The sequence below is a fragment of the Pseudophryne corroboree genome, chromosome 2 (genome assembly GCF_028390025.1).
Source record: "Pseudophryne corroboree isolate aPseCor3 chromosome 2, aPseCor3.hap2, whole genome shotgun sequence".
NCBI classification, from domain to species: Eukaryota; Metazoa; Chordata; class Amphibia; order Anura; family Myobatrachidae; genus Pseudophryne; species Pseudophryne corroboree.
This window is the reverse complement of record NC_086445.1, coordinates 702,936,659-702,958,831: the sequence shown is the minus strand read 5'-3', so window position 1 is coordinate 702,958,831 and position 22,173 is coordinate 702,936,659. Positions and strand designations below refer to the sequence as shown.

Sequence of the window (22,173 nt, the reverse complement as noted above, 5' to 3'; positions counted from 1 at the left end):
GGGAAATTGGACAGACTTTTGTGGTGGAGCCTTGAACTTGGACTTCAGGTGGACTATTTGAACATTGTGCACCCACGAAGAGAGGCCCACTGCACTATGGATGAACTGTCTAGGCCGGAGCCTACACCCCCCAGGTAGCGTCCCCTTCACCCCAACGGACTGCGGGACCAGGACCCAAATCGTTGGGACATGGGTCCCTGGTTGACCCGCTTGAATGGGGGGGGAGGAGTGTGGCCGGAGAGCCCCAGCCACGAGGCAAATGGCCGCCCTGGCACTGAAGGGGTTAATCCCTAGTGCCCGGCGCCATTTGCAGAGACAAAGGGGCGCTTGGCGCCAAATTTGAATTATGTTGGGCGCTAGGCGCCGTGATGTGTAAATGTATAAAAATGTATTTTTTTTAATATGTGCCGTGGTCCCGGACCCCTCCGGAGACCACGGCAGGGAGGACAGCCCCCGGCGCGCTCAGCAGAGTGTGCGCGCCGAGGGAGAGGAGGCAGCCGCTGACCGCCGGAGTCCGGGAGCTCCGCTCCCGGCAGCGGTCAGTGTAGCCCCGGGCGCACTGGAGTGTGCGCGCCGGGGAGAAGGGTGAGCGCTGCGGCTGGGAGCTCGGCTCCCGCTGCAGTGCTCTCTGTGAGAGCCGCCGCTGGGGGCCGAGAGCTCTGCTCCCAGCGCCTCAGCCCAGCACGGGTGGCCAGCCGCAGCAGCCGGGACGGACGTCCCGGGCTGCTAGTCGGCGAGGGGGGTGCGCTGCAGCCCGGCTCCCCGCCGGACGCTGCAGCGAGGCCACAAGACAGGCGCCGCTCAGGGGGGACCGGGCTAGCCGGCTCCCTAGCGGCGTGGGCACATTAGGCGGGCCAGCAGGATGGTGAGCGCTGGGGTCCGGGAGCTACGCTCCCGGCGCCTCAGCGCTGAAACAAGCCAGGGTCACGGCGGCCGGGACAAGTGTCCCGGTCCGCCGGACTTCGGTACAGGGGGGTGCGCCGCTGCGTGCGGCGAGGCCACTGATTAGTGCCACCCTGGGGGGACAGGGAGAGCCAGCTCCCTGGAACCCCAGAGGCAGAAAAGCAGGCTGGAGGATGGGGGAAGCCAGCCCCATACCTCCAGCACACAGAGAGCCCTCGCAGCCAGGCTGCAGGGCTAGGGAAGGCACTGCAGTGCCTGAGTATGTAGAGTCTGTGCAGGGCACAGGCTCAGAGTATATTTAAAAGGGGGAAATGTACAGTGTGATTTTAAAATGTAATGTATTTAAAGATAAAATGCACTTACTTGATTGTGTGTCCCAGGAGGGGGGAATCCATAGCTGTGCAGGCTGATGGATTCTCCCAGACCTTTTCCCTAAAAACGGAATGCTTTCCCATCCAGCCTCACAGTTCCAATGGGGACAGGGAGAAAAAGAATCAGCTTAGCTATAAGACAAGCTGAGTGGTTTCTTGGAGCTCCATGGAGATCAGCCGTAGTGGACCAGAGACCTGGACCGGGGAGCCAGGCTGCCCAGCTCTGGAGCCCAAATCCAGGCTGCAGGCAGTGAGAAGGGGTCCCGGGCAGGTTTCTGGAAGTCAGTTTAGGAGGGAAAACCTCCCCCCAGCCAGACTGAACGGCACCGTGGGAGTAGCCTGCTCTCCCAGATGGGAGAGACAAAGGAGACCGACCACTCCCCACTGTCCATTGGGGACAATGTTGTGTGTGCATGAGACCAGAGCATGCACAGCTCATGGGTAAACATTGATTGGTTGTACACCACAGGGCGGGCTTACCCCCTGTGGTAAGGGGTCTTGGAGAGGGATAAAAGGAGGGCAGTTGGCCCATAGGATTGTGTATTGTAACATCTTCTTCTGCTGAAACATCTTAATTGTATGCTGTTGCCCCTAGCAATAGGGAGGAGCCTTTTTAAAGGTTATTTTGAGCAATAAACACCTTTGCCTCAAGAAGACTGCTTCATCTTGTGACCAACAGGGTTAGGCCAAACCTAGCCCCGTTCTCCGGCTGTCCAGGGAAGCACCTGACGTCTCCAAGCTCCGCCTTCCGCCAGCTACCGGTAGAGGCCTAGCAAGTGGCTAGTGGGGATTCGTCGACACCACACAGGTGTGGTAAAGCAGTGCGTCGGCACATACAGAGCAGAACCGTGGTTCCAAACGCCACGGCAGGTTAGGAGTTTGGTGGTGGCAGCGAGAACCCGCCCACAGCGCAGTGGGTGGAGTCAGTAACAGGCGGTTACTGACGGTAAGCGGGAATCCCCTATGTGGTCAGGCCTCGTGCGGCTTGACCTTCCATTCTGTGTGCAGTCAACGGGACGCGGAAGCTGCGAGTGCTTCCGTACGGTATCGTCCTGTCACACCTTGTAGCAAGGAAATCACTATGCCCACCCGCTGAATCTCCGACCCAGAAGACTGAGGCCTAAGCCGGAAGTATAGCTTGCAGCTCTCCTTGAAACAAAAGAACTGCGAGCGATCTCCAGAAAAACGATCCGGGAGATTTACTTTTGGCTCCTTAACCCCTGCAGGTGCTGCTGCTGCGGGAGCTCCGCCAGCAGCCTGGGAGGTGTGCATTTTAATGGACAAATCATTAAATTGTCGAGTCAGGACCTGCACCTGATCGACCACCTGTTGCAACGTATTTTGAGGGGTATGCTCCATATTCCCACAAAATTTCAACAGGAGTATTAGGCTGCTGAATATGTTATGCACACCAGTGCCTGCAGGAAAGTACTAGTGTCAGAACTGTTATGCACTCCAGTGTCTGCAGGAATGTACTGGTGTTTGAACTGTTATGCAAAACAAATGGACTCACAGACAAACTGGGGAATATGACATAACGTACACAGAAGGTGATAGGGTAACAAAATACACACACAGTGAACAGAGAAGCCCAGAGGCTAAGGAACTGGGTATCTCCCTTGTATTAGAACTGCTCAGATGTAAAAAGCAAGATGTTGTGTTTTAATACGTAGAGAACCCGAAATGCTGTTGCTAAGGGCAACAGCAAAACCCTAAAGGGTTACCAACGGGTGTGGCAGTAAACTCCTTGGTCAGAGATGGAATGATAGACACAAGGAGAGCCTCCACAATCCTGATTCTCACTTGCAGTGCACAGGTTTAAGCTTACTGCCACTAAACTGACCCCTGACACCTAGCACAGTGAGACAGGATTAGACAGGCAAGTGTTAGAATACAGCCGCAAACTTGCTAAGTTCACAGAGTAATAACAGAACCCCAGCAAGCTAAACGACTGACTCCAGTCTTACTGCTAGGTCTGGATTGGCAGAGTGTAATACCAAATCCCCAGGCCTATTTGCAGTAAGCAACAAACAAATACAAAGCTACACAGTACTGGCTAACTTTCATGAACTGACTAACCAACAGAGATTCAGCAGCATCTGCTTACCCTGAAAAGAGGCCTTATAAAGCAGGTGCTGTCCACGCCCCACTCAGACCTCACAGACTGTGAGCACAAAAACCAGCACCGGATCCCCTGCCGTGCACAGAGCCTATAACCACTGCACAGCAAAAGACCCGAACCGGAGTATCAGCTGCGCTCAGGTTACTCCACTAGCACTTGTCTCCCGGTTGCCATGACGACGTGGCAGCACAGGGCAGGAGACCCTAACAGATGTCCTACCAGAGAAACCTACATTTATCTACAAAAGAGCACCTTCTTTGAAAAATCACTTAGTGAGAAGTCATATTGAGAGTAACCCAAGACAAAATATACGCACTAAGGGTTTTCACCGTTGCAGTGACTGCCTGATGTGTAAAACTGTTGAAAGTAAAGATAAAAAGATTCAAATTTGGTTATTAATGGCAAGTCTGTTGAAATTAAAGATTTTATTACTTGCCATTCCAAAAATATTATATATATTTTGGAATGTTCTTGTGCTTACTACTATGTGGGGAAAACCACTAGATGTTTGAAAGTGAGAGCAGCTGAGCACATTTACAACATCCGTAAAGGATTTTTGACACACTATTTTCTCTCATTTTAAAGTGAGCCATGAAGCAAATGAGTGCAATATAAGAAGTTTTTGTGGTATACAACAAGTACAACCTAATTGGCGATCAAGGTATATAGATAAAAGACTATCTCAATCAGAAATGAGGTGGATACACCATTTAGGCACCTTTGTTCCCATGGGACTAAATGGTGATTTTGAGCTTAAATGCTTTTTAGTTTAGTACATAATCTTTTTTGATTATATTCTATCTCTTTAATATTTGAGATATTCCTTGCATTTGCACTTCGTGCACATGGTTCGTGTTTTGGGGTTTTGATCTATTTATGTTATTCTGGTGTAAAGATTGATATTATGGATTTTATTGTATATGTGTCACTAATCCCGTTTTTATTTTTGAGGTACCGCTGTAAATATATCAACTGAATACGTTTTTTGAAGAGTGTGTATCATGTGGACACTTGTTACCATATAGCTGGATGGCTAAGAAGACCTTTGACAGCATTTACAACCAGGAGATCGTAACTACCGGTGACTGGAATGCAAACAAACTCATGTTCCGAGGACTTCCAGCCTGGTGGAATGCACGGCCATCGCTCTGTGCAAGTGAATGTGGGACGTTAGCGGCGATGTAGAGCAGCTGATTTGTGTATTAGTTAGGGTATAAATAGGAAGGTTTTGGAGATCATGATACGCTTCTGAGGAAGAACTATATCTGTCTGAAACGCGTTAAGCGTAAAATCTCCCTGTTTCATCATCCCGTTGAGGCTGTCATCTTCATCTGGTGTCGAGTTGCTGTGCTGGATCCCAGTTTCCAGAGCCATCTTTCCAGGGTGCTTCCGTTCATCTGGGGCTTCCAGGACGCTGCTACCAGTTGCTGTTAATGCCTATGAGGATGTTTATGAGCTATTCTTTCGTCTGTTTGGTGTAACTGCGATGTATAAATAAATTTGTGTGATTTTAAAAGGATAATTGCACTATTGCACTTTTTCTATTTTTGTACCCCTTTATGAGCTTTGGGGCTCAAGCCTCACATATATGTGAAGGCGTCACCATTTATTACAGATCTTAGAAAGCTATCGTTGGACTCCAACCGAATGTTTGGGAAATTTTCAGTACATGTGAAATACCATAATTATGGTTCTGCTTTTTTTGCTCATTATCTACCTGTTTGGTGTTTATGTGTAAAACTGGATGTTACTGGAGCGCTTTGATTCTGTGTTTCCTTTTTTTCTCTATCAAATTGTGTATCTTGAGTGCAAAGGGGTATGCACTGAGAAATACAGATTCTAACTGCACCTGTAATTGATTTGCGCAGATCCTCATTACTTTACAATCTCTTCAATGCGACATGCTGCAACACAGCTTGCTGCACGGCGCGTCAGGCTGAGACTGTTCACGATGGGGGATCGCTCCATTAATTCCTAATGGAATTAATGGAGAGATCACCCATCTTCTGTGATTAGTTACAGACCGGCGTGCCATGTAGCATGCCACATTGCAGCAAGATGAGCATGGCTACATCTGTATGCATATAATACCAGTAAAAGTAATATTCATCCACTTCCATCCCGTGTGGAATCAGGACTGGGTTAAGATATAGTTAAAACGACCAATATATACTCCCCATGTACAGAGATGTATTGTATTGTTCTATATAAAGAGATGAATTGTATGGTATGCACAAAAAGGAGAAAGAAAAATGAAATAAGAGAGTACATCATAAACAGGTAAGTTCTTTGCAAGTTATAGGATCTTATTGATGTTACAGAACTCAGCAAGGTTCTAAAACATATATGGATTGAAAGATTTAAAGAATGACAGGACAATAGCAATAAAGCTTGTAGAGAAAGGAGGTGGAGAACTTAAAATGGAAAGACACATACATAATGTGTACTAGCACCGTTAAAGAATTTTATACATGCATAGGACATGAGGCAGGATGTTAGGGATGCATTCAGGATACCGTGTTCTGCTTCCCGGCAGTCTGAATGCCGATGTTGGAATACCGACACTGCTAGGAATGCCAACGCCAGCATCCCCACATGGATCGAAATGCTAGTGCAAGGGAGGCTTAGGGTTAAGCACCCCTAGGAAGGTTAGGCTGCGGTTGTGGAAAGGTTAGGTTAAGGCTTCCGGAAGAGGGGGTTTAGGTATTGGCACCGCCGTGGAGGCTTGCAGTTAGGCTGCAGGGGGAAGGGTGAGAAGGTTAGGGTTATGGTGGTGGTGGGGAGTAAACATAATTACCCAACCCCTGTCAAACTTCACAGCTTTGGGATACTGGTATCAGTCATATGACCGCCGGCATTCCATCTGTCGGGTTATCGTATGTATCCTGAATGTTATTCAACCAGACACTACCTCACCACCCAGACAGACATCTCAAATGCACAAATCAACTTCATCATGGACAATATTGATTTTATATAAAGACACAACTACTTCTGGTATAATGGTGGTTTCAATTTACAAAAAGGAAGACCCGCCATGGGAACATTGTTCGCACCTAGTTATGCTAATCTCTTTATGGCATGCTGGGATGACGAAAACATCTGGAAAGTTAACCTCTACATGAACAACCTTGTTTGTTGGCACAGATATATTGACAATCTCTTCTTTATATGGGAAGGCCCACAAGAAGATCTGAACAAATTTAAGGAATACATGAACAAAACTATATTAAATCTAGAACTTAAATACAATTATAATAGAAAAATGTCATATTCCTAGATTTAGGAATATTCACCTCTCTACAGAACTTCAAATGGCCTTGCAAGACACACTTCTTTACCAAACCCAGCCAAATCTCATCCTAACCCTCTGTCCGATGCTCGGTCTACCCCATCTGTGTTACCCCTGTCTGTCTGCCCCTCCCCTTTAGAATGTAAGCTCTCACAAGTAGGGCCCTCTTCCCTCATGTGATTATCCTTTTCTTTAATAATACTCAACTGCCCAAATCCTGCAGTTCTCGGCCACCTTGATACTTATCTCAGTGATGTCTACTGATGTAGTTATGCTTAGCTACCCTGTACTTGTCCGATATTGTCTTCAACTGTAAGTCACTGTTTTCCTGTTTTGATTATGTGCATATGTACTCTGTAATTGGGTGCTGCGGAACCCTTGGGGCGCCATATAAAGGATAATAATAATAATAAAGTCTTAACAGAGCTTTTAGGTATCCTAGAAAAGACCCGCTTTCCTGTGAATAGACCGACTGGAAGATATCCTCATTGAGATATCCATTGACGCTCAACCTGGTGACCAGTTGTGGTGCAGATAATCAATTGGAGGAATCAGCTGCTATAATTTTGATGTGCCTACTAAAAATCAAATTTCCGGTACGCAGATTACCTATAGACACTTCATTGTAAATAACCAAAATTGGTGTGAAGTTACTGCACTATTAGGCGCTTGTCCCCTCCTTGTTTCTCCAGATTTATTTGTCACTAAACCTAGTGACACCTTGAAGGACTGAGCTGCCGTCTGCAGGGCATCCTGTGGAACCAGAGTGCAAGTTTGATAAATCTAAGACATTTCCTGAATATACTATACTGGTTAAGAAGGGAAGTAGCGCACCAACCATACTTTTGATCCATATATATATATATATATATATATATATATATATAGTATTCACAGTCACTTTTTAAGGCACAAAATTACAAAAAGACCCAGTTGATTAGTTGTATGTTTAAAAACAGTACAATGAACCCAGCAGTTCACATGAGATCACTGCTCTTTTTAAAGCACATTTACTTTTTTATTTCCCCTCTTTTAGACAAACAATAAAAGTTTTTTTTAAGGGTGGTTTTAAAGTTCACACTTGCAGGATCCAGTACATCATTGGAAAGAACCCCAGCGGTACAAAACACTTTGGTAGAGCAATGTGCAATAGCAAGCACCAGCAGGACTACTCCGTGATCAGCATGTACTTCAGCCAGTAAGGAGTGGCTTCATCAGTGGTCACTGCGGCCAGTCTTGTCGGCTCTAGCCAGAGGAAACATGCACTGGAGCAAAATACTGGAGAATGCCAACATTCCAGAGTTCCAGGTAGGAACAGTTAGGGTAAGGATTTTCACCTGGAGCCTGTGCCTCTGCACCATGGAACTGATACAAGTATAATGTTTGCTGCACTAACCCGCACTTACTAAACTAGTCTAAAGAAAATATAAACAGTATATGTGTTTTTATTGCTTTTATGTCATTGTGCCTTTAGAAATAGTGCTCGTTATATGCTAACTTCAAAACAAAACCAGCCAGTCTGCATAAAAATGGATAAAATGCTCTAGTATAGTATCTCACATTTATTATTAACAAAACAGTTCTGCCACTAATAAGATTTGGTGCCAGAGATGGCAATCTCAGAAAGTCATACTCCATGACTTATCTCAAAATATAGTTTCAACCTTATTTAATCCGTTGTGTTGATGAGCAGAATGTAAAGGTTTCTCTATTGACAGCTTGGGTTAGTACTGGCAGGAACAGCATGAAGTCCACCAAACCCTTGGTTTCATTAGGGACACCTGCAAGGAGGTTTAGACTTTGCTGCTGATAGGTTTGCAAATCACTGTCCCTTGCTCCCAGATATGATAAACTGATGCCAAGCACCACTCCCTATCACTCATAGCTCTTACTGAGTGCCTGAAGCACAGAAACAGCCTCTCTTCTCCCTAGGGAAGGGGCTACCATCGATGGTATCATCAGTGCTTTGCATCAATGTTATGAAACCATTCATGGGTAACTATCGATTGACATTCCTACTGTGGTGGACCAATTAGGGAAAGGGGCAGCACTAAGGATGGGGCTAACCAGCAGGCCATTCACAGAAGGGGAAGAGACTGAGCAATCACCAGGGTGATAAGAAAAAGGAAAACATTGCAGCCTGCTCTACCATCAATGCTGAGGAATAAGTGGATCTTCGCTGTCAATGACAAAGCCATTACTCATTGGTGGCAAGCAATCAAATGTTGTTAACCATCAATGGCCATTCCTACTTCTTCCCAGCCAGTACTGTATAATTGTCATTCAATAACACACATAACATACAGAAGTAGCAAGATATTACCATGATTTCCAGTACTAAATGTTGCCAGATGAAACAGTAAGAGGAGTGTAGGGTATGCTTTGATGGGGTGCATCAATGCAGGCATCATTAGAAAACCTAGAAGAGAATAATAAGGATAAGGTTAAAAAAACAAAATTGTCTTTTTTGTCTAGGTCTAATTTTTAATTCTTGTATTTATCTTCAGAACCACAAAGAAATTAGTGAAATAATTTCAGAACTTAATAAAATAGGTATATACAGTAAACACTTATCCAGAGATTGAGACAACTATAAATCTTGCATCAATTTGTAACTTCAGGTGAGCACCAACATATTCATAAAAAAAGCACTGAAAAACTCACATGAACAGATGTGTTATCCAACGTTGCCATGAAGCGCACACACGGGAGCATGCATTGCGGTAATGCATGTAATGTGTATGGATTGTGCGTGCGAGCATAAGCATGAACCCTGTCTTCCACGATTTCCATGCCACAATGCGTACACATAGCGGCAATGTTGGGTAAGGACACATCTGTATGATATATCAGCGTTATAGCGGGATCCGGTCTTTAGGTTGACAGTAAGTAGGTTGACACTGTCTAGGTCGCCCACTATTGGTCGACAGTAAGTAGGTCAACATGGTTTCTAGTCGACAGATACTCTAGGTCGACATGTTCTAGATCGACATGGTTTGTTTGTTTGTTTTTTTTATTTTTTTTTAACTTTTTCATACTTTATGATCCACCTGGACTGCAATTGGGAACGGTAACCTGAGCTGAGTGCAGAGTAGCGGAACGATGCACTTTGCCCGAAGCGAGCCATGCGAGGGGATACGGTGCACTAATTGGGGTTCCCTGGAAACGGTCAGTTGACGCCACTGGCCGGCCTCTTCCTGTCAATCTTCTTGCGGTCATGGGTGCGATCGCTTTCTTAGTTATTTCTGTGGCACCCTGGCAACGTCCGTCGCAAGGGAGCGACGCGCCTGCGCATTGTGATCCATGCGCAGGCGCACTACAGACCTGATCGCACTGCTGCAGAAAATGGCAGCGTGCGATCAGGTCGGAATGACCCCCCTGTACGGAGAAAATGACACCAAAAAAAGTAAAGAAACTCATATCGACCTTTTCTCATGTCAACCTAGTACATGACGACCTAGAGTCCCTGTCGACCTAGAAACCATGTCGACCTACTTACTGTCAACAAACAGTGGTCGACCTAGACACTGTCGACCTAAGTCTAATCTAATTAACATACCACGCCCATTATAGCACATGTTCACATACTTGATTCTATTTTAAAAACTCCTGAGGATGGGTAATCTACCCAAAACATTGATAATAAAAAGCAACTTTCTTCACATTAACATTAATATATATATAAAAACACTTTTATTTAAAACAGGTAAAATCCACTTTAACAAAGGATCCACATTAACACATAGAATCACTGTGACATAGAATCCACATTAAATGAATGACCGAGGTTCTCACCATGTGGACTGGTTACCACATGATGTATACAGAATGAAAGCTCCAATATCTCCCTGCCGGTAAGAGCTGTGCTGCACATTATAGAGGATTAAGTTTCTTTTTTTGAAACAATGTAATGTGATACGTTAATGGCAGACAGTGTATCACTCTTGTTATTCTGTATGTGTTTTTATGTATTTTTGTATTTTTATGTAATTGTATATTTCAGCAAACACTATAGTTGAGGACTCTCCATGACGGCGATCTGTGATGATGTCATGTTTATGTTTACGGAGTGGGTGCGGCGGACGCCGGGCGCCACGGACAGACGGGCGGGGGTATATAGGTAAGCACTTTGTATCTCACATGTTGTCCTGATGAAAATGTTTCACTACAAACATTGAAATGTTGATCTACAAAGACAGTATACTGTTGTTTATTCATAAAGGAGCCGTGAGTGCTGCCTATTGTGCATGCGTATTTGGGGTCTGCCACAGTCACCTATGGAGGGCACCGGCCATTGCTTTATATTTATTGCTCACAGAATGGAGTGCCGCTGATGGTTCTATCTATCTATCTATCTATCTATCTATCTATCTATCTATCTATCTATCTATCTATCTACGCACACACACATCTATCTATCTATCTATCTATCTATCTATCTACGCACACACACACACACACACATCTATCTATCTATCTATCTATCTATCTATGCGCACACACACACCTATCTATCTATCTATCTATCTATCTATCTATCTATCTATCTATCTATCTATCTATGCACACACACAAACCTATCTATCTATCTATCTATCTATCTATCTATCTATCTATTTCACATGAGGTGGCACTCACGAGGCTTGCTGGTTGAGTAAGAGTTATTCTACATACAGCATTTTATCGGGAACCAAAACAACAGCAAGCCTTTGTAAGTGCTGCCTCGTTTGAACTCTATTAACCCAAAAAGGGCACAGGAAGAATTACTTACATCACAGCAGGATGGTGCATTGTACAATTTTGAGTGGCATTTCCCTGGACTTTATTTTTTTTGAGGCACGATCATTAAAACGATGGGTCTTTAGCACATCGTGGGGTATATTTACTAAGCTACCGATTTTGACCGATTTGGTGTTTTTTGTTCAAAGTGTCATCTCGGGAATTTACTAAACTCAATCTCGGCAGTGATGAGGGCATTCGTATTTTTTTTGAAGTTAAAGAAAAAAAAATACGAATATATACACCATCGGTCAAATGTGGCTGTTATTTGATACAACTCGGTAATTTACTAAAAATTCTATTTCACAAACACTGCCGGCAATAGCCAAACACTGCCGTGAAAAAATACAAATCGTAAAAAAAAGCAGTTTTAAAATAGACCTGCCTTTTTTTACCGTGTTCTGATAGGCATGCACTGATCCGTGAGATCCATGAATGTTTATCAGTGGGAAGGGGTGTGAAAGGGTTAAATTTAAGAGAAAAAAATGTGTGGGGTCCCAACTCCTAAGCAAAACCAGCCTCGGGCTCTTTGAGCCGGTCCTGGTTGAAAAAATATGGGGGGGGGGGAATGACAGGGGTTCCCCCATATTTGATCAACCAGCACCGGGCTCTGCGCCTGGTCCTGGTGCAAAAAATACAGGGGACAAAAAGCGTAGGGGTCCCCCGTATTTTTTGTACCAGCACCGGGCTCCACTAGTCAGAGAGATAATGCCACAGCTGGGGGACACTTTTATATAGATCCCTGCGGCCCTGGCATTAAATCACTAACTAGTCACCCCTGGCCAGGGTACCCTGGAGGAGTGGGGACCCCTTAAATCAAGGGATCCCCCCCTCCAGCCACCCAAGGGCCAGGGGTGAAGCCCGAGGCTGTCCCCCCCATCCAAGGGCGGCGGATGGGGGGCTGATAGCCTTGTAAAAAAATAAGAATATTGTTTTTTGTAGCAGTACTAAAAGTCCCAGCAAAGCCTCCCCCACAAGCTGGTACTTGGAGAACCACAAGTACCAGTATGCGGTGGACAAATGGGCCCGCTGGTTCCTGTAGTACTACTACAAAAAAAATACCCCCAAAAAAACAGGATACACACACCGTGACAGTAAAACTTTATTACATACATGCACACCTACATACACACATACTTACCTATGTTCACACGAGGCTCGGTCCACTTCTCCATGTAGACTCCACGGGGTACCTGTGAAAAAAATGATACTCACATAATCCAGTGTAGCAAGTGTCCTCTTTATAATCCACGTACTTGGCAAAAAAACAAACCGGAAACCCGAACCATGCACTGAAAGGGGTCCCATGTTTACACATGGGACCCCTTTCCCCGACTGCCAGGTCCCCCCTTGACTCCTGTCAAAGAGGGTCCCTTCTGCCAATCAGGGAGCGCCACGTCGTGGCACTCTCCTGATTGGCTCTGCGCTCCTGTACTGTCAGTGAGGCTGCGCACTGAAGATACAATGTAGTGCATAGGCGCTCCATTGTATCCAATGGTGGGAACTTTGCGGTCAGCGGTTGACCGTGAGTAACCTCAACCGCTGACCGCAAAGTTCCCACCATTGGATACAATGGAGCGTCTATGCACTACATTGTATCTTCAGTGCGCAGCCTCACTGACAGTACAGGAGCGCAGAGCCAATCAGGAGAGTGCCACGACGTGGCGCTCCCTGATTGGCAGAAGGGACCCTCTTTGACAGGAGTCAGGGGGTGTCCTGGCAGTCGGGTAAAGGGGTCCCATGTGTAAACATGGGACCCCTTTCAGTGCGTGGTTCGGGTTTCCGGTTTGTTTTTTTGCCAAGTACGTGGATTATAAAGAGGACACTTGCTACACTAGATAATGTGAGTATCATTTTTTTCACAGGTACCCCGTGGAGTCTACATGGAGAAGTGGACCGAGCCTCGTGTGAACATAGGTAAGTATGTGTGTATGTAGGTGTGCATGTATGTAATAAAGTTTTACTGTCACGGTGTGTGTGTCCTGTTTTTTTTGGGGTTTTTTTTGTAGTAGTACTACAGGTACCAACGGGCCCGTTTATCCACCGCATGCTGATACTTGTGGTACTCCAAGTACCAGCTTGCGGGCGAGGCTTGCTGGGACTTTTAGTACTGCTACACAAAACAATATTCTTATTTTTTCACAAGGCTATCTGTTACGCACACCAGTGCTAACAGGAGTATACCGGTGTATGAACAGAGAGGGAAGCGAAGCAAACGAACTCACAGACAGTATAACATAACATACACAGGAGGTGATGGAATAACTAATAAACACAAAGTGAACGGAGAAGCCCAAAGGCTCAGGAATTGGGTGTCTCCCTAGTGTCAGGAATGCTCAGATGGAATAGAGCGGACAATGAAGCGATGTGTAGTGATTTAACATGTGGAGCACCTGAAATGATGTTGCTAAGAGCAACAGAAAAAACCCCAAAGGGTTACCAACGGGTGTGGGAATAAACTCCTTGGTCAGAGATAGAAATATAGACACAAGGAGAGTATCCACAATCCTAACCCCTACTTGCAGGGCACAGGTTCAGCTTACTGCCACTAAACTGACACCTGGACGCCCTGCACAGTGAGGGAGGATTAAGCAAGCAGGTCTGAGAGTACAGCCGCAAACCTGCTGGGTTCACAGAATAGCAAAAGAACCCCAGCAGGTCAAACAACTGACTCCAGTCTTACTGCTAGGTCCGGATTGGCAGAATGAAGTACCGAATCCCAAGGCCTATTCGCAGTAAGCAAAAAGTAAATACAAAGTCACACAGTACTAGCTAACTCTCTGGAACTGACTAACAAACAAAGATTCAGCAGCATTTGCCTAGCCTGAGAGGATGGTTTGTATAGCAGGTGCTGTCCACGCCCCACTCAGACCTCACAGACTGTGAGCACAAAACCAGCGCCGGATTCCCTGCCGTGCACAGAGCCTGTAACCACTACACAGTAAAAACCCGGACCGGAGTATCAGCTGCGCTCAGGTTACTTCGCTAACACTTGCCTCCCGGTTGCCATGGCGACGTGGCAGCACAGAGCAGGAGATCCTAACAGTACCCCCCCCTCTGACGATGGGTCAAAGAACCCCTACCACCGGGTTTATCGGGGAACTGCGAGAAGAAAGAGCGTATCAGTCTGGGGGCATGAAGATCACAACTGCGCACCCACGACCGCTCCTCCGGGCCATACCCCTTCCAGTGCACCAAAAATGACAGCCGACCCCGAACCATCTTGGAGTCAAGAACCCTTTCAACCACAAACTCCCTCTGACCCCGTATCAGAAGAGGAGAAGGTCTTCCACTGGAAGAAGGATTACTAACCGCCAGTTTTAAAAGGGAACAATGAAATGTTTTATTGATACCCAATGAACGGGGCAGATCTAACTGAAATGCCACCGGATTGATAACCCTGGTGATCTTATAAGGGCCGATGAACCGGGGGCCTAACTTATGAGATGGCTGTCTCAACTTCAAATTCTTGGTGGACAACCAGACGAAGTCTCCTAATTTGAAGCTGCAGGGTCTTCTCCGCTTATCAAAAACCCTTTTGGTCACTAATGACACAGACACAAGGGCTTTCTTCACTTTCCTCCAAATACCCCTAAGGACCGAAACAACAGAGGAACCACCAGACGTGGAATCCAGGGGGTCAAAAGAATTGGCCTTAGGATGATGCCCATACACACAAAGGAAGGGAGAGATCCCTGTAGCAGAGTGAGCCGCGTTGTTATAGGCAAACTCCGCCATGGACAGATGAGCAACCCAGTCAGTATGACACTTGGAGACATAACACCTGAGGAACTGCTCCAAGGACTGGTTCACCCTCTCAGTCTGCCCATTAGACTGTGGATGGTAGCCTGACGACAAGCTCACAGAAATCTGGAGATCAGAACAAAATGCCCTCCAGAATTTGGCCACAAACCTGGATCCACGGTCAGAGACCACATCAAGTGGCAACCCGTGGAGGCGCACAACATGCTGCATAAATAACTCAGACAGGCGTCTGGCCAATGGCAACCCAACCAGTGGAACGAAATGCGCCATCTTCGAAAACCTGTCAACGACAACCCAAATGGCTGTCATGCCCGAGGATTTGGGCAAGTCCACCACAAAATCCATGGAAATGTGGGTCCATGGCTTAGACGGAATAGAGAGTGGATGTAATGGGCCGGCAGGAACCCCTCTAGGAGTTTTATTTCGGGCACAAACGTCATATGCCCGAACCCACTGATCCACATCCCTAGCCACCGAGGGCCACCACACCGCCCTAGACAGCAACTCCCGAGTTCTGGCAATACCCGGATGCCCTGCCGACCTCTTGGCATGGAATTCCAGGAACACTTGCTGTCTTAACCTAGGAGGCATAAACAAGAGACCTACCGGAAGGTCTGGAGGAGCCTGCTCCTGTGCTCTAAGGACTAATGACAAGAGGTCCTGGGTAATGCCCACTTTAATACATGATGGGGACACAATGGGCAATGGCTCCTCGGTGGTCTCTTGAACTGGAGCAAAACTCAGCGAGAGCGCATCAGCCTTGATGTTTTTTGACCCAGGGCGATATGTTATCAAAAAATTAAAGCGAGCAAAAAACAAAGCCCATTGTGCCTGCCTGGCATTGAGCCGCTTCGCTGACTCTAAATATGCCAGATTCTTATGGTCGGTGAGAATTGAGACCACAAACTTAGCCCCCTCAAGCCAGTGTCTCCACTCCCCGAGTGCATCCTTTATAGCCAACAATTCCTGGTTACCCACATCATAATTCATCTCGGCAGACGAAAATTTACGGGAAAAGTAAGCACAGGGATGAAGGCGATTATCAGACACCCCCATCTGAGAGAGCACTGCCCCAATACCTATCTCAGAGGCATCCACTTCTACCACAAAAGGACGCTCTGGATCTGGGTGTCGCAGCACCTTGGCCGAGACAAATGCCCTTTTGAGACGGGCAAAGGCCGCTTTGGCCTCACAAGACCAGTGAGCAACATCCGCCCCTTTCTTAGTGAGTGCCACCAAGGGGGCCACTATAGACGAAAATCCAGCGATAAGCCATCTATAAAAATTCGCAAAGCCCAGAAAACGCTGAAGCGCCTTCAAACTAGTGGGCTGCACCCAATCCAGGACTGCCTGTACCTTAGAACCCTCCATTTGAAAACCTTCTGAGGAGATAATATACCCTAGAAATGCGATTTGCTGGACTTCCCACTCGCACTTCTCCAGCTTCGCCCCTAGCTGTGGTCCCTGAGTTTCTGGAGGACTAAGCGTACATGCTTCCGATGTTCCTGCAGGGAATGAGAGAAGATTAGGATGTCATCTAGATAAACAACTAAGAATCTATCCAAATATTCCCTGAGCACATCGTTCATGAATTCCTGGAAGACTGCCGGGGCATTAGAGAGCCCAAAAGGCATCACCAAATATTCATAATGCCCTGAGTGGGTATTAAAGGCAGTCTTCCATTCATCCCCCTCTCTTATTCGGATTAGATTGTAAGCACCGCGTAGGTCAATCTTAGAAAAAATGGTGGCAGTACGAAGCTGGTCAAACAAAACCGAAATGAGAGGCAGTGGGTACGAGTTTTTAATCGTGATACGGTTCAATTCCCTGAAGTCGATGCAGGGTCGCAACGAACCATCCTTTTTACCCACGAAAAAGAACCCCGACCCAACTGGGGACTGTGAGGGTCTGATAAATCCCTTAGCCAAGTTCTCCTGAATGTACTCTGCCATAGCCTGAGTCTCAGGACGTGACAGGGAGTACAACCTGCTCTTGGGAAGCTTAGCATCCGGCAACAAATCAATGGCACAGTCATAGGGGCGATGGGGAGGTAGTACCTCCGCAACTTTTTTGGAGAACACATCCGCAAAATCTGCATAACATCCTGGCAATCCTGGCAAACTTAGCTGCGAGAGCCTGATTGGAAGGCTCAAGAAACTCCTGAAACAATCACTACCCCAACTAAGAATCTCCCCAGAGACCCAGTCAAATTTAGGGTTATGGGCCCTTAACCAGGGTAACCCCAAAACCAATGGGGCAAAAGAACAGACAGTCACATAAAAAGACAATTTTTCAGAGTGTGTGGCTCCAATAAACAAAGGAATTTGGCTGGTGCAGGAGGTAATTTTACCCTGGGACAATGGTTCCCCGTTTAACCCACAGATCTCAATCTCTGATGCCAAAGGTACTGAGGGAACAGAGTGTTCCAGGGCGAATTGACGGTCCATGAAAACCCCATCGGCCCCACTGTCAACAAAGGCCTCAGTCTTGACAGTTTGACCGAGGATCTCCAAAGTCACCGGAATGAGAAAAGCCTTTTTGGGAAATTCTGACTTCTGGCCTGACAGGATATTTCCCATCACCCTCAGGCCCTGAAGTTTTCCGTTTTTTCTGGGCATGATACTACAACATGACCTTTATTCCCACAGTACAAACACAAACCCTGCTGTCTCCTCCGCGTCTTCTCACGCGAGGAGAGGCGGGTAGCCCCAATCTGCATAGGCTCCTCGGAATATTCCTCAGAGTCTGAGGTTCCCTTGGGAAAAAAGGAAACTGCGGTCTCGCTTTCAAGCCTACGCTCTCTCAGCCGTCTATCCACCCGGATGGAAAACTGCATGAGCTGATCTAAGCTATCAGGCGAGGGATATTGTACCAGTTGGTCCTTTATCTGGTCAGAAAGGCCCCTTCGGTACTGGTTTCTCAGGGCTGGGTCATTCCACTGGGTATCATGAGCCAACCTCCGAAACTCCGTACTATAAATCTCAGCTGGCCGTCGCCCTTGCTTAAGAACCGTAATCTGAGCCTCGGCTGAAGCCATCTTGTCAGGGTCATCATACAAAATGCCCAGTGCCGTAAAAAAAGCATCAACACTTTTAAGCGATGGACAGTCAGGCTGTAACCCATATGCCCAGACCTGTGGGTCTCCTTGTAGCAAGGAAATCACCATGCCCACCCGCTGATTTTCCGACCCAGAAGACTTGGGCCTAAGCCTGAAATATAGCTTACAGCTCTAATTTGAAACAAAAGAACTGCGAGCGATCTCCAGAAAAACGATCCGGGAGATTTACTTTCGGCTCCTTAACCCCTGAACTTGCCGCTGCTGCTGCGGGAGCTCCGCTAGCGGCCTGCGGGGTGTTAGTTTTAATGGACATCTCATTAAATTGTCGAGTCAGGACCTGCACCTGATCGACCACCTGTTGCAAAGTATTTTGAGGGGTATGCTCCATATTCCCACAAAATTTCAACAGGAGTAGGGCTGCCGAATATGTTACGCACACCAGTGCTAACAGGAGTATACCGGTGTATGAACAGAGAGGGAAGCGAAGCAAACGAACTCACAGACAGTATAACATAATATACACAGGAGGTGATGGAATAACTAATAAACACAAAGTGAACGGAGAAGCCCAAAGGCTCAGGAATTGGGTGTCTCCCTAGTGTCAGGAATGCTCAGATGGAATAGAGTGGACAATGAAGCGATGTGTAGTAATTTAACATGTGGAGCACCTGAAATTATGTTGCTAAGAGCAACAGAAAAAACCCCAAAGGGTTACCAACGGGTGTGGGAATAAACTCCTTGGTCAGAAATAGAAATATAGACACAAGGAGAGTATCCACAATCCTAACCCCTACTTGCAGGGCACAGGTTCAGCTTACTGCCACTAAACTGACACCTGGATGCCCTGCACAGTGAGGGAGGATTAAGCAAGCAGGTCTGAGAGTACAGCCGGTTCACAGAATAGCAAAAGAACCCCAGCAGGTCAAACAACTGACTCCAGTCTTACTGCTAGGTCCGGATTGGCAGAATGAAGTACCGAATCCCAAGGCCTATTCGCAGTAAGCAACAAGTAAATACAAAGTCACACAGTACTAGCTAACTCTCTGGAACTGACTAACAAACAAAGATTCAGCAGCATTTGCCTAGCCTGAGAGGATGGTTTATATAGCAGGTGCTGTCCACGCCCCACTCAGACCTCACAGACTGTGAGCACAAAACCAGCGCCGGATTCCCTGCCGTGCACAGAGCCTGTAACCACTACACAGTAAAAACCCGGACCGGAGTATCAGCTGCGCTCAGGTTACTTCGCTAACACTTGCCTCCCGGTTGCCATGGCGACGTGGCAGCACAGAGCAGGAGATCCTAACACTATCAGCCCCCCATCCGCCGCCCTTGGATGGGGGGTGGACAGCCTCGGGCTTCATTCCTGGCCCTTGGGTGGCTGGAGGGGGGGATCCCTTGAGTTAAGGGTCCCCACTCCTCCAGGGTACCCCGGCCAGTGGTGACTAGTTAGTGATTTAATGCCAGGGCCGCAGGGACCTATATAAAAGTGTCCCCCGGCTGTGGCATTTTCTCTCTGACTAGTGGAGCCCGGTGCTGGTACAAAAAATACGGGGGACCCCTACGCTTTTTGTCCCCTTTTTTTTTTTGCACCAGGACCAGGCGCAGAGCCCGGTGCTGGTTGATCAAATATGGGGGAACCCCTGTCATTTTTTTTCCCCATATTTTTTCAACCAGGACTGGCTCAAAGAGCCCGAGGCTGGTTTTGCTTAGGAGGGGGGACCCCACGCATTTTTATTTTTTTATTTTTAACACTTTAATTTTTTTTTAAAGGTGCACAATGAAGCCCTGCATGGATCTCACAGATCCGGTCGACTTTCATTGTGTTAATGTCGGCAGTGTTTTACTATTCACTCCCGTAAAACACTGCCTGAAAATACGAATGACATCGACATCGGAAAACTCGAAAATGCAGAATACGACAGCATAGTAAATGAGTCGTAAAAAATTCAAAAAGTTGCAATTTCACACATTCGATGTCTTTCGTGTTTGAACTTTAACCTCATTCAGTAAATTACGAATTTTAGTAATTATACCCCCGTGTGTCACTCATGAGACCAGGACTGCCAGGGAGCTCCCGGGAAGTTCAAGGGAAACCCTGAGACGATGTACCTTCTACATATAGCCTATAGATAAAGTAGCATTATCATCTTTAAATATATTTTAAACACTGCAATGATACAATTCTTTTGATAGCACTTGTAAAATAAACATGATAATATTAGATAACACACTGATCGAACTGTGGCTGACCTTCTACCACACTAACAATTTATACAGTTTTTAACGTTGGACTTACATTTCTCAAGTACTAGGGTATTATATAATACGTTTGCGCCTCTCTCTCTCTCACTCCACAGCTAGATATAATTTAAATCATCATTCTATAAAAAGGTGTTAAAGGACATATATATACAGTGGTGGCCAAAATTGCGGACACTTTTTGAAATTTTAATGATTTTCATATTCGAATGCTTATAAAAACTGTTACACTTCATGCAGTGCAATGATTCACATATCAAATGAAAGGAAATGTAATACTGAATTCAACACAATAAACAGAGGTCAAATATTTGCATTACAAGGGAAGTTATGCAGTGAAAACAACTTAGGGTGAAAATCCCTGTGTACTTATGATGTCAATTATAGCCTCAATTAATTCTCTTTTATTGGATGGACACCTCAGATGTACCAGTTTTTTCAAACGGAACCACAAATGTTCTATGGGGTTCAGGTCTGGGCTGTTTCCTGGCTATCCCAGCACCTGTATATCATTCTCCGTGAACCACTGTTTGCATATCCGTGCAGTGTGGCAGGGAGCTGAATCCTGCTGGAAAAAAAATGGGGCATTATATGGAAAAAGATCCCTGATAGAAGGTAGATGTTTTCGTTGTAGGATTGTGTCAATGTACTTTCCGCTGTTCAGTGTGACATCTATGACATGAAGGCGGCCTACAGCATCTGCTGTCATACATACCCAGGTCATAACACTTGTAGGATTCTTTGTTTTCGCTTGAGTGCAATCTGGATGTACTGTACCTCTTCCCCGATGCAACGTCTTACATATTTTCTCCCATCACTACCAAATATCGATATCTTAGTTTCGTCACTCCATATCACTTGTTTCCACTGTCCTTCTGTCCATGCAATGTGTTCTTTTGCCCACTGTATTCGTTTCTGCCGCTGCTTTTTATTCAGGTATAGCTTTTTCCGGGGAATCCTGTCTTTTAGGCCAACCTCTGTTAGTCTTCTCTGTACCGTTCTTGCACTGACAAAAAGGCCAGTTGCACTCAGTTCACCGCTAATGGCTACAGGTGACATCCATCTGTCCCTGACGCAAAAAAATTTATGCTCCTATCATCAACAGGTGTTGTGCACTTTTTCCGGCCTTTTCCTTCTTTGTTTTGTATAGATTGTGTTTCCTGATAGTGTAAACAAAACTTTCGTACTCCTGATGTTGTCACAATCCCACCAACTTCTCTCACAATTGCTGCATACGAAAGACCATTTTCACATAACACCACAATCCTGGATCTCGTTCTGGGTGACCAGTCACCACTGTGCCTGGACGACATTGTTGTATTTATATTTTACACCATTGATAGCACTAAACAATACACACAAACATCCATCCGTAATTGCACCTCAGTAAGCAACTTTATTCTGCAAAATGAAACAAACTGACCTTTCCCACCTTTCAACATGACGTTGCACCTGCTCATAAACGACAGCTGATTGGTCCTCAGAACAACGATTCTGATTGTCTGGTAGTAGCTGTTACTACAATACGCTTCTTGAATCTCACGCATCTGTGCTTCTTTGTCTGACTCGGTGTGGTGGTGGGATCTAACCTTTAAATATCAGTGAATCACATTTGTTTTTG

At 46.1% G+C, this 22,173-nt stretch overlaps 1 protein-coding gene across 7 annotated transcripts in view; it reads right to left on the bottom strand.

Annotated features, from left to right (window-relative positions):
* LOC135045518 (complement receptor type 1-like) overlaps positions 1–22,173 on the bottom strand; it is a 537,897-nt gene that overhangs the window by 446,952 nt on the left and 68,772 nt on the right. For all 7 annotated transcript variants that reach the window (XM_063955306.1, XM_063955305.1, XM_063955309.1 and 4 more), the window contains exon 2: positions 9,012–9,107. In XM_063955306.1, coding sequence (XP_063811376.1) covers positions 9,012–9,107 — 96 coding nt within the window. The remainder of the gene's footprint in view (positions 1–9,011; positions 9,108–22,173) is intronic.